The sequence below is a fragment of the Microtus oregoni genome, unplaced genomic scaffold (genome assembly GCF_018167655.1).
Source record: "Microtus oregoni isolate MIOR12 unplaced genomic scaffold, Mior012 000013F_ref0000133, whole genome shotgun sequence".
In the NCBI taxonomy this organism is placed as follows: Eukaryota; Metazoa; Chordata; class Mammalia; order Rodentia; family Cricetidae; genus Microtus; species Microtus oregoni.
Genome location: NW_024543072.1, coordinates 17,221,050 through 17,248,313, shown reverse-complemented (window position 1 = coordinate 17,248,313; position 27,264 = coordinate 17,221,050). Strand labels below are relative to the sequence as shown.

The 27,264-nt window shown below is 45.3% G+C and overlaps 1 protein-coding gene across 3 annotated transcripts in view; it reads left to right on the top strand.

Annotated features, from left to right (window-relative positions):
* The window catches only part of Sh2d4b (SH2 domain containing 4B), a 61,228-nt gene that overhangs the window by 20,391 nt on the left and 13,573 nt on the right, over positions 1-27,264 (top strand). For 2 of the 3 annotated variants that reach the window (XM_041663028.1, XM_041663027.1), the window contains exons 3-6: positions 296-443; positions 9,771-9,918; positions 20,824-21,040; positions 23,065-23,189. In XM_041663028.1, coding sequence (XP_041518962.1) covers positions 296-443; positions 9,771-9,918; positions 20,824-21,040; positions 23,065-23,189 — 638 coding nt within the window. Of the gene's footprint in view, positions 1-295; positions 444-9,770; positions 9,919-20,823; positions 21,041-23,052; positions 23,190-27,264 lie in introns of all 3 variants that reach the window. The other variant, XM_041663029.1, reaches the window with a different exon arrangement.

Here is a 27,264-nt window from a genome sequence, read left to right as displayed (position 1 = left end):
ATTGATTTTTATTTCTTTTCCTGAAACTTCTCTGCTGGCTACTATATAAGCTTTGGCTACTTGAATGATAAATGGGATTTTCATGTCTTGTTTCTTACCTTCCAGAATGGTCCTATTGATTTACCTTCCCGTCCCTATCTCTCCCTTCCTTTGTTATCATGAGTTATGTTAATCTTTGTGTTTGCTGTTCTGTGTACTAAGGCAAGGTTGCTCATTGCTTTGACTTGAAGTTGCATTGTGATATGGTCTTCTAGTTTTTCACTCAAGCTTACCCATGCTGCTGATCTCTTGGAAGGAAACAGAAGGAAGCAGAAATCACCCAGAAGTTCCGGGATGCCTTGGCCAATGAGAAAGCCCGGATCCTGGCAGAGAGGTGGAAAGTGGAGATGGAGGATCGCAAGGCTGCCAAAGTCCTGGAGGAACGTATACATGAGGAATTCAAGGTGGGACAATGCATCGGGCACCTGTGTGGGGCACCTGCTCTAGCCTCCAAGTTTGGTGTGGCCCTGTTCGTTTTGAATCTCTTCTTGGCCATTGATCTTAGGTGTGTTATAAGACAGAAATCTGGCATGCTTGAGAAAGAAGGAAGTTGACACACCTTGGCCCATCTTCTTGTTGTATAGATGAGGGAAATGAGGACCAGACAATGAAATTGTCAAGGCCACACATAATGGTGTTTGTGTACAGATTCAGGAAAAGACTATTGGCCTTCTTCATCCCAGAGTGTTTTATAAAATGAGGCCCCAGGAACTGGGCTTTGGACCAGATCAGCTAGTAGTGTGATGGTTGGACTGTCTGGTCACTTGGTGTTATTAACTAGGTCTAGAGCATTTTGGAACTGGTAAATGGGTTTCCCTGCTCTCTGGTAGTGTGATGATTGGCTTTAATTGTCAGCTTGACACAATGCAGGCTCACCTCAGAAATGAGTCCTTCATGACGAACTGCCTGGATGAGTTGGCTCTCATGGACCTGTCTCTGGAAGATTATCTTGATTACATTAATTGACATTGAAGACTTAGCCTACAAAAGGGAACACTATGCCCTGGGTTTGGACCCTGAAGTAGAAAAGAGAAGGCGAGCTGAGTCTAAGCATAAAGGCATCTACGTTCTCTGCTCACGACAAGCTGCTTGAGTTCCCACTACCATGACTCCTCTCTGCGATGAGCTGTAACCTACAACTGTGAGCTGAAATCACCCCTTTCCCCCTGAGTTGCTGTTGTCACAGTGTTTTATCACAGCGACGACAGGTAGGAAGTTTAAATCACCTGAATGCAATTTTTTCCATTATAGGTGCAATGCATTTATTTAGTTGAAAACACACACACACACACACATACACACAAATAAGCAGAACACAAAACAAAAAAATCATATTCAATTTCTACACTGTGGTGTTTTGTAAGTTGCATTGTTGAATTCAAACACAGTTGGACTTTAGTCAAGGCAAGAAAATAGAGTTTGGGGCTGGGAGTATAGTATGCAGAGAAATATGGGTTTCGTATTCAACATTTGCCAAAAACAAAAACAAAGGACAAAACAAAATTTGTTTTGTGTTTTGTTTTGTTTTTTTTTGGTGACTCTTGACAGTGGGGGAGAGAGCTGCTATTCCTCAGCAGTGGCTGAGGTGATTTGTGGGAATGAGCACTCAGCGACTGGGCAGGGGAGAGCCTGTTTTCAGCAGAGGTAGAGGGGTGAAGAAGCTAAAAGCAGGTCAGCCTCTAATTAGATGCTGTTCCCTGAGCCAAGCAGTTGGTGAAGTGGACCTCTGTCCCCCATCAGAAGCTGGGGGAAGGAGCCCCTCCTTGATTACAGTGCCAAGGAACAGCCCTCTGGGCATCCAGACACATGCTTCTGAGCTGAGAGAGATGTCTGCCCAACATCCTTGTAGGGAGCGCTGTAAGAACAGGCAGCCTCGTTAGGTGCAGGCTAGACCACATTGCACATTTTTCTGCCATTATTGAGCTTTCTGAGGGAGTCAATTTAATGGGCCTGGATTCATCCCAGGGACATGGTCTTATGAGCTAAACTGGAGTTTGGGCCCGTCTCCCTTTGCGCAGCTTTGGAAGGAGTTAGCCTTTGAGTTTCACTTGTCAGCATCTGCCCATTTTAAAACCTCTTCCTTCCTCCCTCGCAGCTGCACAGTGGGGATGTTGAGATATGTTCCAGATGCCTCTGACTGTACTCTCCCTCATATCTACAATAAAAACCTTCTCTTTATTTATACGTTGGAGTGGTCCTGCCCTCATCTTGTACATTAGGTGCCAACCCCTCCCCTCACTTTATACAATATTCGGCCCAAGATTGGAGAGAGGTTTATGCAGTTCAGGTTTTCATATGATTTAGCTTTAAGCTGACTGAGGAAGAAAGTATTTCTTTTTCCGTGTCTCTAACAGTGGTCATGATAGGCTCCATTTGCCTCTTTTTTCCATACCCGGGGTTGAGTCTAGACACTTGGAGTGAGCTGAGGTAGAGCTGGGTCTTGGGCTCACTGCACAGAGAGATCACAGAGGGGTCATGTTTCTGGTAGAGATTCTCTGGTTAATGGTCTCCTTGAAAGCCTCAGTGATGGAAGGGAGACATTGTGGGGTGCTCTGCCAGGGCTCACAGTGGTATCAGTGAGGCCACCTGGCCAGGCCTTCAGGTCACTGAAGGACTCAAAAAGGTATCTGGTGTTATTTCCAAAGAAGGTTCTACTTCTGATGTGTGTGTGTTCGTTTTCAACTTCAACTTGCTAAACATGCCTGTTTGAACTTTAGTAGCAGTAGGCACCTTGATATAGCACGACTTTGCTTTGAGAAGCCTCAGACATGGGAGACTGTAGGAGAGGCGCTGTTTCAGGCAGTGCCCTATCAGGAGCTTCAAAACGGGACTCTTGGTGGCTTGTTCTAGTGGTTAGCCCAAGTCTGTCCTGAGACCGGGTCTGGATTCTTAAAGGGCTGGTTGGCATCCCACCCCTTCACAAGAAGACTCTGGCCTTTAGCCAGGCTGCTATTGTCTCCCTCAGCCACATTTCCTCAGCTGACAATGGGAAGAAGCTTGGAGCATTCTCAAGATTTCCAACACGGTTTGGGGTGCTTGTCTCTCTTCTCGTTCTTGTCCTCCAGCGGTTCATAGCCAGGACACTTGGCACCATGGAACATTTCATATTTACATTCTGGGCTCCTCTGTTGGGCCCAGCTCCTCTTCCTCAGTGATCTCAGGCTGGCCCAACAGTTCTGATGGTTGCCATAACAATGAGAATATTTTAGTGATTTTTGCTGTGAGAGTTGAGCCATTTTAGTGAGTCCTTGAGGCGCAAGATGCAATCCTGTGGATTTGTGGTGGCAAACTGTTTTCTTTTGTTGTCTTGGTCTTTGTGAAGAGGTCTGCCATTGTCACAGTGAGTGGCCAGTCATTTTCCTTTAAGAAGGGAGGTTGCCGTAGACCACTGGCTCCCTGCTACAGTAGCACTCTCAAGAGGCGAGGTAGCTGAACAATGACACTGTTGTTTAATGTTCTGCCTCCTGTCATCCACAGCTGACTTGTGTAGGAATTTCACACTGTAATGCCTAGTCACATTGTAATGTGGGAAAATCAGCACACCAGTCCTGACCCCTTGATCCTTCTCTAGAGGGCAGTCTCCTCAATTGCCCCTACCCCCTTCATCTACACTGAAGTATTGAAACTTTCAGGACTTCAGGACATAATTGTATTTGAAGGCAAGGACCTTATAAAGGTAATTTTAGCTAAAGTGCAATCTTTAGTGTTGGTTAGGCCTGAATACAATATCACTGGTATCCTTCTAAGAAGAATAAATTGGACACAGGGTAAAGCAGCATTGACCACCTGCAGGCTGAGGAGACTCCTCAGGATGAATCAACCCTGCTGATGTGTTAGGACTGGCCACCTGTAGAACTACGAGGAAGCATGTGCTTGTTCAAGCCATATAGGCAGTGATACTTTATAACAGTGATACTTCATACAGTTTGGATCTGAGACTCCTGGCTCTGACAGGAGTCAGCTGTCTGCCTGGAAGGCCCTATGGGTGGGTGAAGTAACTGATGTGCCTGTGGGCAGGTTGCTTTGGCTGGTATCTTGTGGCCTCAGTGACACAGTGACTATTGTCAGAATTCAGGGAGCCCAGAGGGAGGAAAAGGAAATGTGCTAGGTAAAATATGAAGGGTTGTGCCAACATGAGGAGGGATACCCATTCTGCTAAGATTGTGGTGCATAGTAAGCTGTTTTGACTAAAGTTGGAAACATGGCTTCCGGTTTCCTATCAGTCAGGAACTGCCTTGGGATTTCCCATGGCAAAGCCGTCCTTTCCCTGTCTACCTCTGAGGGATCTTAGTCAAAAAGCTAAGGAGCCACTCTGTGTTGTCTACTGTAACCCCACATTTCTCTCATCTTGAATGTTCTGATGGTCATCTTTACTTCCTCCCTGTGGTGCCTAGATAACTGTCCCTCTGTTCCATGAGGGCTGCTCTTGTCACATTCTCCAGGCACTTCCAATTATCATGCCCAACTGGCTTTAGCTTTCTTCCCTTTGTAATGTCTCAATAGGCTTCCTCTCAGCTCACTACTCTTTTTGCCTTACATGCTCCCTTTTTCTGGTTGTTCACAGGCATCCTTCCTTCTAGCTTATTATCCTAACCTTGGCTTTCTTTATTAGTCTTGTTTTCTGATTCCAACTCTTTCTTTTGAGTTGTAAGTGATAGTGTGCAATGATCTGTCCTGTCCCTTTAAGAGACAAGCCATTCCTCCTCCCCCCCCAAGGCAGGCTGATCTTCAGCTTCCAGCCTGAGTATCTTCCTTTTCCATCTCCCTCTCAAAGAGACAGCTTCTGTCTTTCCCTACTTCTCCCCTTCCCTCTCTCTGTCTTTCTGTCTGTCTGTCTCTCTCTCTGCTCTTCTCCCCTTTCCCCTCCTTAACCCACTAAATAAATATCCAACCTCACTCTGCATGGCATGCCTATCCATGTCTCTGTCTCTCGTCTACCATGTGGCTCCCTGCCTAGGACCAGCCACCTTTGGAGACCTATGGCATGGTCTTGTGGCATGCCCATCTGCCTGTTCTGCATGTAACTTGGGAATCAGACCACATGCCATCCCCTATGACAGTTCTCCTGGTCACATAGCTATGGTAGTCTCCCAAACATGCTCATATACACTAGTCATTCTTTTGTGAAATTAATTGAACTTTAACTTACTTGTTTGATTTTCTCACCACCAGAAGGTAAACTCTGAGTGAGTGGGGACCCTGTTTCTCATACTGCATCCACAGGAGGCCTGTGAGTCTCACAGATGCTCAGTAATTTTAATAAAATCAGTTAGCTTCTTTAGCTTCTGTTTCTAATTCTTAAGGAATGGATCTCTTGATGATTTTAGAAGTACAAACTGATCATTGGGAGAAAAGTCCTCAATCAAAACCATTTCAGAAGCAACAGAAAACATCAGTAATTTTTTGTTTTATTTTGTTTTGCTGTTTTGTTTTTCAAGACAGGATGGCTCTGTTTAGCCCTGGCTATGCTGAAACTTGTGCTGTACATCAGGCTGGCCTCAGAACTCAGAACCCAGAGATCCACCTGTCTCTGTTTAGCAAGGCATGGGTCACCACTACCCATTGTCATTTTATGTATATGAATATTTTATCTGCATGTGTATTTGTGTACTATGTGCCTGTAGTGCCCATGAAATACAGAAGAGGGCATTGGGTTCCTCAGAGTTAGAGTTAAAGACTATTGTGAGCTTTTATGGAAGTGCTAGGAGTTGAACCCTAGTCCTCTGGAAGAACAGCCAGTTCTCTTAGCTCTTAAGTCATTTCTCCAGCTCCCCAAAATGCTATTTTTTAAAATAAAGGATTAAGAATTATAGTTATATTACCTTTTTCTTCTTTAAATCATTAATACAGTTCATAAACCTAGAAAAAATTTGCATAACATATGAACAGAAAAAAATGAGAGAGGAGAGGAAATATGAGAAAATCTCAAGACAGAGGCAAGACATTCAAGAATTCAGTGGAGGTGTAGGAAGGGTAAGGCAGTGAGCTGGCTCAGTCTGGAACCCCAGAGGTCCAGGATTTGGAGGCACCAAATACTGCAGGAATGGTGCTAAAGATGTGAGTTTACCTGCAGGTTCTTCTTGTGGAGCAGGTGAACCTGTCTACCATCATTTCATTTGCTTTGTTCTTATGATATTGAATCTATTCCTCTTTTTGACCAGAAGGAAGTGGGAAGTAAAAAAGGAAAGGCCTGAGCTGCCAGACAGAATGGAGAGAGATGTGTGGGAAGGAAAGATATTAAGTCAAGGTCTGAACCTGGAGCAGTGGGAAGATAGCTAGGGCTGCCTCCTGGGTGTACAGGGAAGGTGAACAATCGTTTTTATCTCTATTAATAATTATAGCCACCTAAAACCACCCTTTTAGCTCTGTCTCAGCAACTAAATCTCTTGTGAACTAGTGAAAAAAACACTATATTGGCCAGTAGTGTGTGTCTGTTATCAGACTACTACCTTCTTGGAACCAGAGCTAAGCCACTGGGTTGTAGGCTAATCTGACTCCGTGGAAATGAGTTCTGGAGTTACTGGGACATCTGCTTAACCCCCTTGTCACTAATGGGCTGTGTAAGAAGCATAGTGAACTTGTTTGTATCCTTCCACAGAACCATAATTTATTGACTAACAGTTAATTCAAAAGCTACATCAATTTTGTTCACTTTAATTCACCAACTACTACTATTACCAGAATTCTTAAGATCAGAGCCTGGGGTCTGACAGCTCTGCCGAGTTGGACTTGGCCACTCATCCTCTATAGGCTAAATAAACAGACAACTAATAATAAATAGAGACAGGAGATCTGTCTGATGTAGCCACACTGGGAAGAGGAACAAAGAGAAGAAGGGGAACTAGGGAGAAAGAGAGGGACATGCTTGGGGCCAGAAGCCAGCCAGCTAGCCAAACAGGAGAAGCAGGAAAGTAGGACATATAGAAAGAAGCAAAAACATAGATAAAGAGAAACATATTAAAATAAGAGCTAAGCTAAGGCTGAGCATTTATAACATATAGTAAGTCTCCATGTCATGATGTAGGAGTTGGTTGGTGGTCCAAAAGAAAAAGTCTGGTGCACTTCCCTCAGTGTGACAGTCAGTTGACTTTCTGTTGCTTGCAAGATGGAGCACTCTCAGCTCCCAGCACCACCTCTGCTGGCATGCAACCATGCTCCCCGCCATGCTGATGAAGGACTGGACCTCTGAACTATAAGCTGCCACTCCAAGTGTTTTCTCTATAATATAGAGTTGCCGTGGTCATGGTGTCTCTTCCAGCTATAGCAACTCTAACTAAGACAGTGATCTTATCCCACCACCTAGACTTGGGCTATAGTAACTCAGGTCAAAACTGCTTTTTTTTGGGGGGGGGTGGAGGAGGAATGGTGAGAGGGCTTAGCAGATGTGCCTACTTAGTCTGAGGAACTGAATCTCATCCCTGGGATCCACCTTGTGGAAGAAGAGAATCAGCTCCCACCAATAGTTTTCTGATCTCTACCTAAGTGCCATGCCATGCATGTGCCTCCCATACAAGCATGCATACAAATTAAACGTAAAAGATATAATAAAAAACTCATGTGTGGAATATTATTTTAAGATGTTACATTTGTTTATGCTGTGGAACATGTATTTAATGATGCAAATGTGTTGTACTCTTTTATCTTGTATTTGTTGAACTCCGTGAAGCTATGTTACTTTGCCTATCTACTAAAACACCTCATAGGTCTAATAAAGAGCTGAACAGCCAATAGACAGGCAGGAGAAAGGGTAGGTAGGGATGGCAGGTGGAGAGAATAAATAGGAGAGATCTGGGAAGAGAAGACCAAGGGAGCAAGAAAAAGAGACGAGGAGGACATTAGAGGCCAGCTACACAGCCAGCTACAGAGTAAGAAGTAAAGAAGAGTATATAGAATAAATATATACCTTTATGTAGTATATAGAAAGATTAAAGCCCAGAGGCAAAAGGTAGACAAGATATTTTAAAAAATGCTGGCTAGAAACAAGCCAAGCTAAGGTCAGGCATTCATAAGTAAGAATAAGCCTCAGTGTGATTTATTTGTGATCTGGGTGGTGGGCCCCCAAAAGAGTAAAAAGAACAAAAAACAAAGATTAAAGAAACAACCACCAATGCCCTTGCTTCAGAAAATGCAGTATTTCAAGGCTAGCACAGCCCAAAAGCTGCTGTTCTACACAGTCGAGGACACAGCCTGTGTCCACACTCATATAACACAGAGAGAAACAGAGAACATGAGAAACAAATTAAAAGGGACCAGAGCTCATGCAGGGCCTTGTCTGGCCTTGGAAGAAAGGGCTGCCCCTCTCCTTTCTGCTGGGAAGGGAACTGGAGGATGAAATTGACAAATAAAGCACTTCAGACCATGACTTCGCATAAAGCATGAGGCTCAGGTCGGGGGATTTAAGGACAATTCTGCCTGCAGCATGCTCACTGTTGACTCCTGGTCAGATACCACTCAGGAAGAATAGAAGATTCTAGATAATCTTACAGAAAGGAGCCCCAGAACCTTCCACCTGATTGTTCTTCAAAGCAATGGCTGGTTCCTTATGTAATAGCTACAGAGTAAAGCTCGTCTCTTAGTGAGGTTGGCTATATACTCAACTTCCCATTCAAGTCTGACTTTCTTCTTCACTGTGAACAGACAGGGAAAGACTATCTGAAGAAAGCCTTCCTTTTCTAGAAGTGGCAGGCACCAAGTCAAATAAATGCAACAGAACACAAAAGAAATAGAACTCAGCCAGAGCAGGGAGAAAGACAAAGGCCTCAATCTTCAGAGAGCTAGGCTCTCACACTTCTGAAACAAATACAGGATGCAGCCACATGAAGGAGGCGGTTAGCAAATAAGAATGAGGGCTTCAAAAAGTCACACGTGCCACAACAGAAAGGAAACAGCTCACACCTGGTGGAGCAGTTGGAAGAGTCAGTCAATGACTTGAACAAGGAGGCAGACCAAGAAAAGACAAGATGTAGAAACTAAGAGAGAAAAGATGGAGTTTTTAGGAGGCTGACTCAGGCGGACTGACTAGACAACAGGAGTCTCATAGCAAGAGAAGTGCCAGCAATGCTGGAAGACAAGGTAGCAATGTTTTTTAATTACTCAGGTTCTGTGCTCAGTTAAATTAGTAGCGGAGTGAGAGGCTGGCATAGCAGTATTTTCAGGCAAACGCTCAGAAAGTGGTTCAGTGTATCCTGAGATAAGTGACTGCAGAAGGAAAGCAGCTACCCGTGAAACAGGGCTGTGTCTCAGAGAAGGTTCAGAGGCAGGTCCTGGAGCATGGGCGGAGAGGTATCTAGGAAGCAGCCCGCACTGCCCATAGGAGAAAGAAAAAAATGACCTCCAGGTGAAGGGTGTCCCTCTGAAAAAGAAGTAATACCGTGTTTATAAGAACTCATATGTGGGTTAATCTAGAGAAAGCTTACTGTACTTGACAGGCATTTGAGAAATTTCAATATTCTTCTTTAAGATAAAGAAATTTTTAAGCCAGGAAAAAAAATGAGGCTCTAGGTTCAATCCCAAGTATTGCAAAACAGCAAATAAAATTTATAAAATAAAATCTTGCCAATCCATTTGGTTCTTACCAAGTGTGACAATCACATTTCAGTTGTGTAAGAACCAGCAGTAGAATGGTGCCTGCCGGCCATTCTCCTCCCGACAGCTCAGCTTGACTAGCTTCAGAATCCCCCAGGCAGTTAGTTCCCCGATTCGAATACCATTCCGTCTCAATAATTTTGCAGAGGAAAGAGGAAGAAGAGAGGAGGCGAGGAGAAGAACAGATTCGCCTCCAGGAGGAGCAGCGAGCCAAAGAACTCTACTGGACCCTGAAGCAGGCCCAGCTGCACTGCCAAGCCAGTGAGAAGGAGGAGCGCGAGTGGGAAGAGCAGTGTGAGTTGAGCCAAGCCGTGTCCTGGCCTAGGCCTGCCCCAATTTCCCCACCCAGCTCTCCCCCTGTGCTCGTGCCTCACCATCCCCAGCTCCCTTTCCCACCACCCAAGTCCCACCACCCAAGGCTTTACCCATGTGCATGGTCCCACTGGGCTCAGGGCTGCACACTCAAGGAGTTCACGCACAGGCCCTGGAGATGTCTCCCATTAAAGAATAAAATGTTATATTTACTCAATTGGCAATAATTTCCTGACTCTATGCTGTTGTTTGACTTACCCTCCTATTGCTATGAAAAAGCACCAGGACCAAGGCAACTCCCATAAAAGAAAGCATTTGATTGAGGACTTGCTTACAGTTTCAGAGGATTAGTCCATGACCATCATGACAGGAAGCAAACAGATACGGTGCTAGAGTAGTAGCTGAGAGCTTTAAATCCTTACCGGTAGGAAGCAGGAAGAAGTGGGGGCAGGGCAGAGACAGACAAAGACATAGACATAGGCAGATATAGAGACAGATAAACAGATACACAAAGAAAAATGAGCCAGAGAGACAGAAGGAGGCAGAGAGAGACACAGACAGATGGAAAGACAGACACAGTCAGAGGAGAAAGAGAGACAGACACACACACATGCACACACACATAGACACACATGTGCACACACACACACACACACAGAGACAGAGAGAGACAGAGAGAGAAAGAGAGACAGAGAGGGAGAGAGAGAAAGAGAGACAGAGAGGGAGAGAGAGAAAGAGAGAAAGGGAGACAGAGAGGGAGAAAGGGAGAGAGGGATAGAGAGAGAGAGAGAGAGAGAGAGAGAGAGAGAGAGAGAAACCCTTAGAAATCAGACTTATCATATGATCCTGCTATACCTCTCCTGGTGTGTGTCTTTCCGTCATGGACTTTTGAAATCTCAAAACACACTCCCAGTAACACACCTTCTCCAACAAGACCATACCTCCTGTGGTGGTTTGAAAGAAATTGGCCCCCATAGGCCCATAGGGAATGGCACTATTAGGCCTTGTTGGAGTAGGTGTGGCTTAGTTAGAGGAGGTCACTTTGAGGTCTCAAATGTTCAAGCCATTGTCTCTTCCTATGGTTGCTACCATGATGATAACTGACCAAACCTCTGAACTGTAAGCAAGCCCCAGTGAAATGTTTTCTTTTATAAGAGCTGTCATGGTCATGGTGTCTTTTCACTGTAGCTCTAACCAATAAAACTCTAAGACATGCCCCAATCCTTCCTAAGCAGTTCCACTCACTATGGACCAATCACTCAAACATATGAGCCCATGGAGGCATTCTCATTCAAACCTCCACAGCTGTGCTCTGGGGACTTCAGATATTGATACTTACAGGCCTTATGTTAGAGGTGCTTCCAGTCAGCACAGAGAGATACATGAACTTGAGGGAGAAATGTGGCAGGTACTGTTGGAGCACGGGATTGACTGTCCTGGTGGGCTCCGAGGGAGTGTATGAAGTGAACCCTGGTGGTGCCTTAGGAATAATTGTAGCAAAAAGCACTCTGAGGATTTTTATTTTTATGTGTATGCATGCGTGTATATGTATCTGTGTTTATATATGTGCATGTGGGTACCTATGGAGGTCAAAAAGGATGTCAGATCCCCTGAAGATGGCATTATTGGTGGCTGTGAATGTCCTGACATGGGTGCTGGGAACCAAGCTATGATCCCATTCAAGAGCAACAAGCATTCTTAACCATAGAGTTGTCTCTCCATCTCCAAAGAGAGCCCTTTAGATGGAGGCCAGCATGTGTGAAGGCACAGTGTCAATGGGGCACTGCAAGCTAAGACACACCGTGTGTGGAAACTCTGGGGAGTGTCTGATGCAAGAAGTCGAGCGGGAAAAACAAAGAAGAGCCAGGTTTGAAGGGTAACATTTTAACAGTGCCCAGGAGTTGCTGAGCCCAGGTATACTGCCACGTGGGCACAATACGACTCTTAAGATGTCTTTCCTTACAGAGCCTAGACACCAAGAAGTAACACACAAGGCGTGGTCACATCGGGGTCAATGAGGTGTTGGAGTGAGGGTAAGGCTCAGGCAGGAATATTTATTTGTTGATGTGAACAGTTCCAATGAGTTGTTGAATGTGGGCACTGACTCCATGTTGTCTGGCCTCTAAGGTAACTAGGACAGGTGGATGCTGGTCCAGGTGTCATGACCTGGTGTAAAAGCTTCTCCCTAGAGGAAGTGGCTTCTGTTTGGATGGTTTGCTTATGAAAGGTAAACCCTTTACTACCGCTAGTAGCTGGCTGGCCTTGGGAGGGAGGGACAGCCCTCCAGCATCAACAAGTGCTTACAGGTCAAAGCATCAGTAAAAACAAAGTAGTATGCATGCTTGACCAGTGCCGATGAGTAGGACCCTTGCAGACTTGCTTGTGAATCTGTTAGGTCAGGGAGAGGATGAACAGGGGCGGCATGGGGTGTGAGTGTTTTCAGTCTGCATTTCATGTTGTACTACAATGAAAGCCCACAGTAGGATGGAGAGGTGGGAGCCCTCTGGCTAGGCAGCCCTCTGCTTCTCAGTATTCCTTGACCATATGAATATATGCCAGTTTCATTAAATGGGAAATTAATTTGCATATCACAAAATTCATCATTTTAGAATTTACAATGTCTGATGGTGGGTGTTCTTCTCTATTCTTCTTGCTTCTCTTTTGAGACAGGGTCTCCATGAACCTGGAGCTCACTGATTGGCTAGTCTGACTGGCCAGTGAACTCTTTGATCTTGTTGGTCTGTACCCCCCAGGCCATGTGCTGGGATGACAGGTGCATGCCACTATGCCTAGATTTTACATAGACACCAGGAATCCAAGCTGGTGTCCTCATGTTTCCACAGCAGGCATTTGCCATCTCAGTCAACACCACAGTCCTGGTGTGAAGAAACTTTGTTGAGGGTTTTTGTATCGATATTCATGACGGATGTTATTCTGTGCTTTTCTTATGGTGTTGGCAGTCTAGTTTGGGTTTTGGGGTAGTCTGAATGTCAGTGAATGAGAGCGTTTACTTTCACCGTCGTTTGGGAGGAACTTGTGAAAAATTGGAATTCCTACTTAAACATTCAGTAGAATTTACTAGGGAACCCATTTGGTCCTGGGGGATCTTTGTGGAAATTTAGTATCTTCACTTGGGTTGAACCCTTGTTTTTTGAATAAATGCTTCCTGGAGTCTTTTCAAGATTTTGATTAACTTTCAATAATATCGTGAGACAGTCCATTCTGAACATTTGGCAGTGTTCTTGTTGCCTGTAGAAGAGAGGATGGTCAGAGGTTCTTTTCAAAATATTTTTTTTTTCATTATGTGTGTATGTCTGCAGAAGTTGTTGGATCCCCTTCGTCTGAAGTTATAGGGGGCTGTTTGTCACCTGATGTGTGCTGGGAACCAGACTCCAGTCTTCTACAAGAACAGTACATGCTATTAACCTCTGAGCCATCCCTTCAGCTCCATCTTTAGAGGTTCTTAATTCACCTTTATTCTTGACACCCTTCATATTTATCCTCTCCCTGTCTCTGTCTTTCTTTTTCTTTCTTGCATTTTGTTTCTGGGATGTATCTATAGTTGACAAAGTATGCACAAGTCACCATGTAGCCACATCCTGGCGTTCATAATGGGCCACATTGGAAAACAAACCTGGAAAGATGAGTTAAAGAGGAAGCTAAAGGGGAAAGCTAAAGAGGATGCCATTCATCTAAATTCAGAACAGAGGAAGAGGCAAGTGAAAAAAGGAGAAAAAGGCAACATTTACATTAAAAAAACCATAGTGAGATGTACAAGGTGAAGCTGCTATGTCATTGTGGTGAGCATTGGCTGGATAACTTGACCTCCGAACAGTGACTTCAAGCACATTCTGTGAGGCTGGTTATTCCTGCCGTATGAAGAGAGCGGACCCAGGCCGCAGCGCTTCTTCAGAGCACTTGGGGTGGAGGCTGGAACCCTTGTTGTAGTAATAAGAGCGGCGGGGCTGCATCCCCAGCACCCTGGCTGCCTGGCTAGCTTATGCCCCGAAATAATTACACGGACACTGTATTCTTTTAAATACTGCTTGGCCCATTTCTATTCAGCCTCTTCTAGGCTAATTCTCGCACCTGGACTAGCCCATTTCTAGTGTAGCCCACGAGGTGGCTTACCAGGGAGATTCTAGCCTACGTCCATCCTGGGTCGGAGCTTCATCGCGTGTGCCTCAGAGAGCAGAGCTCTCGCGTCTGCCCTGGAGATGGGAGCATGGTGTCTCTGAGGCGTCTGCTCCCGAGAGGAGAGCTGTCGAGTCTGAGCTCACTTCCTCTTCCTCCCAGCATTCTGTTCTGTTTACTCCTCCCACCTATGTTTTAACCTATGAGGGCCAGCCAAGCAGTTTCTTTATTTTTTTAACCAATGACCTTCCTCCATCACCTTGTCCTCTGAGAACTGTCTGATTGTAGCTCAGTGTGCTGTGTGGCAACTGAAACACCTCCGGAAAACTGGAAACATGTGACAATTCAGGCTCTCTGGTTGCAGGCTCTCATTTCATATTTTCTTAAAGAACTGAATGTAGAGCATGCCATTCAAATCTAGCAATCCATTCCGCACTCAATTAACTTAATCTGAAAGATATAGTGGGCCATTAATCTCTCAGGAGCAGCAGTTTTGATAAAACAGTCAAATTAAATTCTCCAACTGAGAAAAAAGGGAAGGGTGGCTCTCGGTATCACTTGAGCGGAGCGTTAGTTACTCAGCTCATATCTTAGAGGTCTGGCTTCTGAAACCCTCTGGATAGGTCAGCCAGGGCAGCGTGTATAATGATTTTCAACTGTGAGCTTGTAGGGGTGTGGAGTTGGAGACTATTTAGTTGGTCAGAGACTTTGAGAGGATCCAACAAATGAAATTATTCATAGAACACAGACATTTAATATTGCTTCTGTGAGGTTAAAATGTAATGAGGTTTGGCCATCTTGAGTAGGAGTTGTGGTCACTCTGGGGCCTCTGACTGTGTGCTTTGGGTTACGGCCCCAAATCAACCTCCTACATACCATTGCCTCACTCCTTGCCTGGTTGCCGTAGAGGCTGAGAAAGACCCTTTCATTAGACCCACTGAACTGTGGGTGCATCTGTCTCACTTGCTTTCCCAGACTTGGATGCTTGCCTTTCAGTCTTCAAAATATTTATTGCTAAAGGCACAGATTTAGGCAAGTGTCATGACTCCAGCAGTCTGAGTCACAGGACATCTTTGAAAATGGATACCCTTGGCCGGGCGGTGGTGGTGCACGCCTTTAATCCCAGCACTGGGGGGGGGGGGCAGAGGCAGGCGGATCTCTGTGAGTATGAGGCCAGCCTGGTCTATAAAGGCTATTCCAGGACAGGCTCCAAAGCTATAGAGAAACCCTGTCTTGAAAAACAATCAATCAATCAATCAATCAAACAAACAAACAAAAAAAGGGAATCCTTGATATAGCCTCTCCAGAGGCAAAACAGCTTACTCTTTCCACAGGTTCATTTTTAGTTTCCTGCTGGGAACTCCTAATTCTACCAAGAAGTCACCATCCTCTCCAGTAATCAGCCCTCTTCCTTCCCCAAGAAACGGACTATTTCCAAATGGTGTGCTCAGTCTCCAGAGTACATAGTCTATTCAGTAGGCATTCTGGACACATTTAACGCATAGCTCTCTGCCAGACTCTGAGCAAACCCCTTCCATTTGCTCCCTCATTGTGATCTCAAGGCAACCACATGAAGCCCTCATTTTCTAGGCAGGAAAAAAATAATAGACAGTTACTTCTATACTTAAAACCGCAGAGAGATGCTGGGTGTGGTGGCACACACCATTAATCCCAGCACTTGGGGGCAGAGGCAGGCGGATGTCTATGAGTTTGAGGTCACCCTGGTCTACATGACCAGTACCAGGTTGTCCAGGTCAAACTAGAAAGACCCTATCTCAAAGAGACCAAAATACATATATACACACTTCCATGCACACACATCATACATATGGATATACACACAAAAATAAGTCACTCACTCACTCAATCAATAACGTAATTTTAAAAAGGACTGGAACCTGGCCATCAGATCTCTTCGTTCTTCCCACTTTCAGCATGAAAACTGACCTAGGGAGCTTGTGATGGACTCAGTGGGTACAGGCAATTGCTGTCAAGGCCAAAGATCTGAGTTCAAGTCCTGGGATCCATAAGGAAAAAACGAGAGAACTTAACACTCACAAGTCCTCTGACTTCTACACGCACACACATAATTTACCATAAATAAAGCAATGGTAATATTACTACTACTAATCCAACATAATTGTACAGATTCTGCCTTTTTATTTCTCTAAATTTATATGCTGTTGCTTGTCAGCTCCATTCTCTTTGCTCAGTGCCTTCCTGTTTTTCTGCATCTTCTAAAGCAATCTCTTTAGCGTGCAGACAGAACTCTGCCCTCTAGTGGCTTCCAGTTGTCTCTCAAGACATTATTAGAGCACATAAGCCAGGAGTTACTGGCCTTCAAGTGGTCTTTTCTGGTACTTCTGCCTTGCAGGGATGCTGCACGTCTGCTCTCTCTGGCCTCTGAGCCCACTCTGTTAAAATTGTTCTTCCATTGGCCACTGTTGGTTGAATCCCTTGAATCCACCAGGCATCAGCTTAGACCTCTCCCTGCTTCCAGAGACTATCCATGTCTGGGGTCACTGGTGGCCAATGCACACCCCACCACAGCTCTACTGTTTAGTGCTACATTGTGCCCACTCTGCTGTAAGTTCTCTGAGAGCCAAACATTACAGCTGGGTCTCCTGAAGTTGCACGGTGTGTGACTTGCATAGTATTAAGCGCTAGCCCTGTGCAACACTTAGAACTGGCACAAGTAGATAACTAAATACACTTGTCTGACTATGCCATTCATTCATTCATTCATTCATTCATTCATTCAGGGTTTTGAAGCAGAGTCTCGCTATATAGCTAGCCTGTCCTGAAGCTTGCAATCCTCTGGGCTCAGCCTCCAGGGTCCTAGAAGTATAGGAGGGTATCGCCACACCTGGCCAGCACGTTATTTGAAGTGGTGAAATCCCTTTAGTTCTTGCCTCTTTGCACTTCTGGAGCTGTGTGACCAAGAGGGAAAAGAGACACTCCTGTGTTTCTTCAGTGTTAGAAAACTGAGTGGGAGCCCTGAAGGTCATTGGGGATATGATTCTAGAATAGCCTGGCGGGGTGGCAGTCCACAGACTAAGGGGGGCACTGACTATTGTTCAGGGAAAAAGAACTAAAGGATAATAGTGTTGCATACGAGACAGGGCTTCAGAAGCAAAAGTTATGTATGCCTGCCTGCCTGTCTGTCTGTCTTTCTCTAGTGCCTACTCTAAGGGACTGTACACTCTGAAGTTACTTGTCTGTGTATTAATGACCCTGAAGTCAGTTCTGGGCTTCCTGACCCTGTCTCATCCTCTGCTCACAGTGAAAGCAGAATTCACAGAATTCTTGCTCCCTGAGGCCTACAGATGAGTCTCTGGGTCACTGAAACCCACAGTTGTTTCCTGGAATGAACTCCCCTCTCCGTTTCTCTAGAAAGGGTTTGATCTCTCCATACCGTCTTGTTCATTTTCTCTCACTGGAATTCACAAGACGTGGCAGTTCACAAAGGAACCAGATTTATTCTCTGCCTGAGAGCAAGAGGAAACAGAGAGGGAACAAAGCAGGGTGATCTGATTTAGCCATTTGTTTCCCCAAAACTCATCCATTGATGAGAAAATTAATCAAGACTTCCAAAGGTGACTGCAGTTTCTATTAAAGGTCCTACATCTCAGCTTGAGTCTTGGTGGGAACAGACCCCCTCCACAGCACAGTTCCAGTGGAAACAGATCTCTCCACAGCACAGTTCTGGTGGGAACAGACCCCTCCACAGCACAATTCCGGTGGAAACAGATCCCTCCACAGCACAGTTCTGGTGGGAACAGACCCCTCCACAGCACAGTTGCAGGCTTATTCACCTTTGACAGCCCTGGTTCCTGTACATTATGGACTCTGTGGACCCGGAACTCTCACAGTAATTTATTATTGCTGCTGCTGCTGCTCCTTTCTTCTTCTCCTCCTCCTCTTTCTTCTTCCCCCTTCTTTTCTTCTTCTAAGGACACTCGTGACCTTTTTCATTAATATTGGTGATATTTATCTGGCCTTTCTCCAGCTTGGTCACAGTGATAAAAGGAAGGTCTGCTTCCATGTCTTCTCTTTATCCAGCCCAGAGTCAAATGCAGAGCCAAATGCTTTTTAAAGTCATTAAATATTCTGTATGTGTATGTGACGGCATACATGACTGTGTGTGTGCACATGTGTGTGCGCGCGCGCTGAGGCCAGAGGTTTACTTTGAATGCCTTCCATTATCCACTTTGTTTTTAAAGACAGGCCTTCTCCTTGAACCTGGGGCCTACAGATTCAGTTAGTCTGGCTGGCCAGTGAACTTCAGGGATCTTCTCTCTCTGCATCCCCAGAGCTGGATTTCTGGCACATGCCACCATACCAACATTTTACAGGATGTTGAGGATGAACCTCACAGCTTCATGTGCGGATGGCAAGCACTTTACACAGGAGCAATCTACCCAGCATACTGGAATCCCTAATCACTTGGAAAGTATCCTGTCTGCCAACTCTGTTCTGGAGTTTGGCAATGAGCGGGGTCAAAGAACCTGACCCTGTGGAGCTCAAAATGCAGGAGATCTTCTGTGCATGGCACTGCTCTTTAAATGTTTCTGTAGGTATAGGCAATGTGCTTGGACCTGAAGATGCCACGTTCTCCAAAAAGGCTCCTGATCACCTGTGGAGGCAAAACCGTCTTTGAGGAGTAGAGCAACTTACCTGTGCCCTCCAAATACTGACAAAGTGCAGTTTCTAGAACGCTGTAGGAGCTGGATATGCATGGATGAAGTAAGATTTTAATTCCTGGAGAGGGAGGTGGTCTGCCAGGGCCAGTGTAACCATTACTCTTTCACAATTTGAACTCCAGGACCAGTTTCCAGAGCTGTCTAGTGAGAATGCTTGGATTTTAGAGGCAGGTAGAGGTCTGACAAGAAGAAGTCAGACTCCAGGATGACCAATTTTGGCAGAAGCCCTTGACTTCAGTTGGCTTTGTTCAGTCTTGTTTTGTCTTGCCTTTTTTCTTTTCTTTTCTTTTCCTTTCCTTTCTTTTCTTTTCTTATGTTTGTGGGTACAATAAATTTTATTGATGGTATTCAAGAGAATAGGGCTCCTTAAGCCCCCCCCCCCCCTGTTATTCTGGGGGTCTGTGATGGAAACTGTAAGGGGGCTGAGTTAGGACAGGGGCTGCTCAGCAGGTGAGAGCCTCTCTCTTGCTCTCATGTCCTTTCTGGGGTGGGTTGTCCAGGGATTCTTCCTCCTTGAAGCCCATGTAGGCCATGAGGTCCACCACCCTGTTGCTGTAGCTGAATTTGTTGTCATACCACGAAATGAGCTTTAAAGGTTGTCACTGAGAGTAATGCCATCCCCAGCATCAACGTGGAAAAGTGGGCATCACTGTTAAAGTCACAGGAGACAACCTTGTCCTCATTGTAGCCCAGGATACCCTTTTGTGAGTCTTGCAGAGATGATGTCTTGGGTAGCCCCCAAAAGGGACAGCATCCCATAAAGGTCATCTAGTCTTCTGGTTGGCAGTGATGGCATAGACTGTTTGTCCACAACGACAAAAATGTCATGGATGGCCTTGGCCAAGGTGGCTAAGCAGTTGGTGGCAGGAAGCATTGCTGACAATCTTGAGAAAATTGTCATGCTTCTCATGGTTCACACATCACAATCATGGGGGCATCAGCAGAAGGGGAGGAGATGATGACTGTTTTGGCTCCATCCTTCAATTGGTCCCTATCCTTCTCCATGGTGGTGAAGATTCCAGTAAACTTTACAAACTACTTAGCACCAGCAGCACCACATTTGATGTTGGCGGGATTCCACTCTTGGAAGAAGGTGATGGATGGACTTCCCGTTGATGTCAAATTTCCCATTCTTCGCCTTGCATGTGCCATTGAACTTGCCATGGGTAGAGTCATTTTAGAATATGTTGACCATGTAGTTAAGGTCAATGAAGGGGTCATTGATGGCAAAATTATCCATTTTTCCAGACATAAAGGCAGCCTTGGTAACCAGGATCCCAGTAAGGCCATATCTGTTCACTCTGAACTTCACCATCCTATCTCGGGAGCAAGGCTGGCACTGCACAGTAAGATGAGGCTGTCTCGGAAACAGAGAGGAGCAGAGAGTCACACTTCATTTTATTAACCCTAGATGTAATTATGAGTTTTAGGAGACACACACACACACACTTTCACACATACACACACAGACATGAATGCACACATACACAGACACACACATACAGATGGACATGAACATACACACAAACACACACAATAAACACACAAATACATGCATACATACATATATACACAGATGTGCACAGACACAAACAGAGAGACATGAAAACACACATATACAGATACATACACACACAAACATACAAATACACACATGCAAAGATACACAGAAACACACAGTCATACACACACATATATACATAGACACACGTACACACAGGCACTGTAGCTTTCTCAAGCCTACTTGGCTATGTTAAAGCCCCATTGAGGGATGTGGAAAGCAGAATGCTGGAGAGAGAATAGTGCCTTGGAGTTTTATAGCCCATGGAGTGTCAGTTATAAAAAGACCCTTGTACCCCCACAATCTTGGGGCTGAGCATGCTTTGCCATTCCTACAGAAGCGAAGCCTCCTGTAGTCTATGGTGTTGTGAGTGGTCAGCTCCCAGGAAATGGTGAAATTCCAAGTAAGTTGTGTACTGCGCTGTCTGTGTCTTCCCAGTGTACAGCTTGGGCTGTGGATCAAGGCCAGCCATACTGTTCTCTTTTCCAGTGCGCAGATCCAAGGCAGCTGATGAAGAGAGGAGTCGTCGTGCCCAGCGAGCCCGGGATGAGTACCGGCGCCACTCACTCCGAGCCATCCAGAAGGGCACAGTCGCGGGCCTAAGCACCATGTTCCAAGAACTTGGCCAGAACCATGAGCAGGAGGCAAGACTTTGCCATCAACTTCCATGCACCAGTCAATCAACACCCCTTACAGGAGCTGACAGGTGTGTTAAGATGGGCCATGGACCCATGATGCAAGCTCCATGCATTCTGGTCCAGGCTCTGTTTCTTACTTGTTGATCATTTGCCCTCCCTGGGCCTTAGCGTTCCAATCTATGTAATGGGGCGGAACACAGAAATAGGGTAGGACCTTTCTAACAACTTTGCTGTTCTGGGGTTAGCCTTTCAGTGGTTAAGGAATCTTATAATCTTTGATAATCTGAAGAAAAGTATACATCCTATTCCCCTCATAATCTGTATATGCAAGTACCTCAACTGTTTTCATAGTTTTAGATTCCTTGGTCTTGGTCAAAACCTTGCACCAAAAGGTCTAAGATGGGATAAATGTAGCCCAGTAGCTGGAAAGCAGGGCTACAGCCTTTTCTAATTCTGAATGGAGCTGGTTTGCTCCTTGTTTGAACAGCAGGTTTGCAGATTACTGCAGGCGCACTGAGAGGCCCTTGTGCACATTTGTGTCCGTAGACGGGTTGTTTGACAAGGACACTTAAGCGACAACCTATGATTGGCAAGTCAAAGACACAAGGTTACCTGAAGCCTCTGCATGTTCATGTTCTGGCTGTCAGTCTGGACTGACCCTGAGACTGGCTCTTATCTCAAGACCCCTCAGCAATCCTTGCAGCACGGTTTTCTTCCCTGGGGAGGGGAGCTATGGGATTGAGCACCTGTGGCTCCCTCATCTCCGGGGATTGTTCAAGAGTCAGTTTACCCCCAGGTAGTGTGGTTTATCCATTGTTGTACTGATTTGAGTCTGGGGTTGTTCATGACCCCCTACTCCTCTTCCCTAGAGTCTAGCAAGAGCTGCCTCTGGCTTCACAACTCCCCTTCCCCTTCCTCCCTTCCCCCTTATTTCCTCATGATGTACTAGAAGGCCTGAGAAGGGATAGTGTTCATAGAGAACTCTGATTCCTTCCTGGTGTACCATTTCCTCACAGCACCTTCGTAGACATTTATTGTTGTTCGCTTCTTACCTTACCCTACCCTAAGCCCTGGGCTTCTTTGAGTTCTTGCCAACATTAGAAAACAAAACAAAAAGCAAACAAACATACACCACCTTATTTCTCCTTTTTTTCTTTTCTTTTCTTTCTTTCTTTCTTTTTTTTTTAAAGAAAAGCTGCCTGTGTTCTGCTGTGTGGATTTGCTATTGGTTAACAGAGACTCTGTCAGTGGGCATTGCTATTTCAAATCTTCTGCAGTCACCAGCCAGACCCTGCGTGTATAATCTTGTGGAAGTTAATTTTATATTGGGAAACTATAATCTGCCAAGATATCCTCCCAAGTAGGGTCATTGTTCAAAGACTGTGTACTTTTGAAATTCACTGGCCCTGCACAGGGCTGTGACCCATGTTTGAATCTTTCACATCCTTTAGCCGGGCCCACGGTGTCGCCAACCTTGTTTCGTGGAAGGAAATATGTCTTGGAGTAAGTTTAAATACTCACACATGACTATGGGCCAGACTGAGCATTTCACATATGTTGAAGGGCCACGGTATTTCCTTCTCTTCTGTTGTCCAGTACACCCTTTTGCTGTGTGATCTGTGCCTCCTTTACCCGTCTCTAGAAGCTCCCCAATTTAGGGAAAAATTATGGCAAAATCTTTTTCTCAGTTTGTCCCTTATCATTTGAGTTTTGGAGGTGGAATTTTCTAGGGTGCTGAAATGCTTAATATTTATGAGATAAAGCTCCTATGTGTTTTCCAAAGTTGGGGGAATAGTCAGAACTGCCTCCCCTTCTTTGCTCTTAAAACTTATTTATTTACTGTGCATCCGTACATGTATACATAAACATAATAGATCATGCATGTGAAGGTCAGAGAACAACCTGTGAGAGTTAATTCTCTGCACGTGGGTCCCTGGGATCAAACTCACGGTGTGACTTCGTAGCAAGTGTCCCCACCTGCCAAGCCATCTCTTCCCACTCAACTCCTTCCCTTTCTTTTCCCTCTCCCTGTTCTTTATTCTCTTCCACTCCTCTGATTCGTCCCCTCCCTTACTCTCTTTCTTCCCATCAGGACCTGGGAGCGTCCTCTGCGTCCACTCTCCAGAGAAGTCATCGTGCGTTGGTTCAAGGAGGAACAGCTGCCTCGCAGAGCTGGCTTTGAGAGGAACACCAAGTCCATCGCTCCCTGGTTTCATGGTATTACACTTTCTAGGCACCATGGAGGGTAATGTTCGCATGTCCAACTCTTTCTCAGATGGAAGGAGTCTTGGATGGCTGTAATGAGTGATGTGGAAGACTTTGGGGTCCATGCTGCCTCAATTCTGCCCCAACACTTTTGACAAAAGTTCTAGAGCCCAGGATCACTGGGATTCTAGAAATGCATCCCCACTGCCTTCTGGGAAGTTGTGAACTTGAGTCCCATCCACTGCTGGCATCACTTAGTCTCCTTGGCTGTCAAGTCACCCACAAGGTTCTGTCCTTGTACTCATAAGACAGTGAGCTGCTGGGGTCCCAGACTACTGGTGAGCAGGGTCAACATCTTGGTTGTACTTGATTCTGCAACTCTGTTCTTAGCCATAGCCACAGCAGGCTGCTGGCTCTGAAAAGAATCCTTTTTGGTTAGATTATAGATTGATGAATGAAGAGTTCAGCATCATTCAGATGCATTAGACCAGGAGGCTCTTTAGAAATCTTCCAGTTCCTTCATTACAGAGGAGGAACGGAGGCTTAAAGACAGGAGGGAGTTTGCAAAAGATACTAGGTGATGTGTGCAGTTAGCTCCAAAAATGAATCTCAAGGACCATAGCTTCACTCTAGTGATCTGAATACACAATGGCTTCAAGTGGCGCAACACACAGAACCGTGGCTTCAACCAGAGACTTGCTAAAGAGAAGCTGGGGTTTGGTGTCTGTGCTGGTTGTTCAGAGGAGCTCTTGGCAGCCAGTGGAGAAGATAAGTTGAAGTGATCAAATTCATCTCTTTTTGGAAAGGTTTTAGTGCTTTTCAATTTTTATTTTTATGTACAAAGACTGACATGGTCTCTTTCACTGGGTAGACTCTCTTGAATAATCCTTTCAAGAAAGGTCAGTTTGTTCAACCTAATGAAGCCCATGCCGTTTGCATATTGATGGAGACGCTGCGGTACATGCTCCGCAGTGACTCCCATAGAGCTACTGGCCACCCATGTTGCCGTCAGACTTCTAGCTGGGGAAAAGGGAATTTAGTTTTACTTTCTATTTCAACGGAGAAAAGAGTAAGCTCTATGTTGTCACAGAACAAATAGAACCTAGATTTGTGTAATTGACTTCATGTTCTGCTGACAGTTTCCACCATAAAGCATGTAGAGACATTGTTAACACACAGAACAGAACTATTTAGTGACCAAGTTTTCATTCTGTGATAGAATGAAAGAAATGGCTTATATATGGAGCCTGGCCAACTGCCTTAGAAGGGCTATAGTTATATTCTAGCATTATGTTCCTTTTCACTTTTAGTGTTAAAATGCCCCATCTTTTTTTTTTTTTATTGAGGAAAGGAGAAAGAAAAAAAAATAAACAAAAAACAAGTTTCCACCTCCTCCCAGCCTCCCATTTCCCTCCCCCTTCTCCCACCCTAAGCCCCCTCCTCCCACCCTTCTCCCCCTCCCCCCACTCCTTTCCCCCTCCCTCTCCAGTCCAAAGAGCAGTCAGGGTTTTCTGCCCTATGGTAAGACCTAGGACCTCCCCCCTCCGTCCATATCTAGGAAGGTGAACATCCAAACTGGCTAGGCTCCCACAAAGCCACCACATTACGTAGGATCAAACCCCCGTGCCATTGTCCTTTGCGTCTCATCAGCCCTCATTGTTCGCCATGTTCAGAGGGTCCAGTTTTAAAATGCCCCATCTTTTATGAATGGATGGTGATAGCAAACAGTGGTTACTTCAATATATTGCATTTTTGGGGAAAACCAGAGCATCAGCAGCCCAATTTTGGCTCCTAAGACACGTGTGTGTGTGTGTGTGTGTGTGTGTGTGTGTGTGTGTGTGTAACTTTGTTCGTCCCTAAAATGTTGAAGTCTAGAATAACTGGAAGGTCCCAACTTCCTTCCCAACATAGAGATTTTCTGAAAGGCAAGTGGGATTTCTGTACCATTTTCTAAAGAGAGAAAGGGAGGGAGGGAGGGGGGAAGGAGGGAGGGAGGGAGAAAGAGAGGGAGGGAGGGAGGGAGGGAGAGAGAGAGAGAGAGAGAGAGAGAGAGAGAGAGAGAGAGAATCAATCCCCTGCTAGCCTGTACCAATCTGTTAACCCCCCTGGCAGGGACTCTGCTCAAGCCTTTGGTGGCTGGGTATCTTAGTGGGGGAATTCCTACTTCATGTAGGTCTCCTCTTCGGGGAGCACTGGGTCTACTTAGATAAGCTCTTGTCATTGATGATGAGCTCTTGTCATAGGTGGAAGAGAATGATGAGCTGCATCCGTTTCCTAGAGTCTAGGCTTAGGACCAGTTATGCTGTTGGTTCTGCTTCATACTCCCAGCCACACTTTGTCACCATCTTCTTCTTCCTCTTCTTCCTCCTCTTCTTCTTTTCCTCCTTCTTTCTTGTAGAAGACTTCAACATCATATATCAAATGATATAGACTTAGTGAGTTAGGAAGAATTTGAGGCAACAGTGAAATATATTACAACCGAGGCATAATTATTCTCTTTCCCTGAGCGAGGCATTTCAGCAGGATTTTGATGCAGGTTGAGAATGATGATTTTGATTTATAGTTCACCCGTTTTCTCAGACATTTAGATGTATTGTAGTGAAATCCAAACAGCAGGACACACAGGGCTCTCAAGATATGGGGCCCTTCTCTGATCTTGGCTGTGTCATTAAACTCTGGGAAATTGACATTATAAATGTGCTTCATGGGGTACCTCTGCAAAGCAAACCAACAAAGATGCCTAGTCCCCCCAAAGGAGCCACATGTGAGTGCCAGTACTAGTGTGTCTTGGAGTATTGGATCAACTATAAGAAGGGATTCCACCTCTCCAAGGAAATGCAGTGTAGAGAAATGAGCCCAGAGCACAGATGGGAGGACAAGTGGAATGGAGATTGTCATTCCCCCTGGGACCAACCAGGGAGGTTAATCCATCCTCTGTGAAAAAGAGTAGCAGAAAAGCAATCCCCTTTCCTTTGCTCATTGCCGCATCCTAAGAATTATGAGAGGCTTGAAGTTTTTTTCCTGAGAAGTGCCAGCACATAAGCTTGGCTCTGGGAAAAAGCTATTTTTGGACTTCAGTGTGCGCCTGACATTATTGAGCGTTCTCTGTCTGAACATCGGCTCATTCAGAACACATTCCTCTTCCTTAGCTTTACTTCTAGAAAAGGCTTAAAATATGTTCCATGGTTTGTTGTCTTGGCAATGATGCATAGCAGCCTTGCTACAGCCCCTGTGGCTTGGCACAACAAAGGGCAATGTGGCTGATGATGAGTTGAGCGTGGCATTGGTAAGTGAGTCCTGTTGAGTTCTGCTCAGATGCTGGGCGTGTGTCCCAAGTGTGGACTCACCCTAATTTTAGCAGGGATAATTTTGCTCAGGTGATATGTTACTGTCATGGAGCTTATTCTTACAAGCACAAAGTAGGGAGCTGGCATTCCCCATCTTTGTAGACAGTGCAGTCTCCAGGGAGCCTAGAAGTTAGGATGGCTTTCCTTTGCCCACTCTTCTGATGCTCCACTTCCGTGTAGTCCCTCCTGTTTTACTTACACTGTGTAGTTTGATATATACCATGTCACACCACTGTCAATGGTTTCTGAACTGGTCATGGACGTCCCTTTACAGGTGACCACCAAGAGACCCAGAAAGCTGGAGAAACTGACCCAACCATTCTTCAACAGTAAACCCAAGATTTTATGTATTCTTTTCTGAATATTTTGTTCCTCCTTGAATTCTCTGCTACCTAGGTATGGGTATTGGGATTAAAGAAATCGTCCTCTTTGGATTTATAAACCCTTGTTGAGATTTGCTTTTGGTACAACCTGCCTTTCACTCTACCTGATCTATGACCTTGCAGAGCAGAGTTGATGTGGATCCCTTAGCAGAGTTTGATCAGCTCTGTAGGAATGCCCAGTTTGTGCTGAGACCAGACGGAGAGAGTAAGCCCTTGAGGTGCTTGCCTTTAGTTTCCAAGATTGGTGGGAAAGAAGAACCTGGAGTGAGGCTTTGGGGGTTATTTCTGCTCCCGGATAGAGCCAGGAAGGCTTGCTAAGGTCTATGAGCTCTGAATGAGAAGAAATAAAAAGGAGAG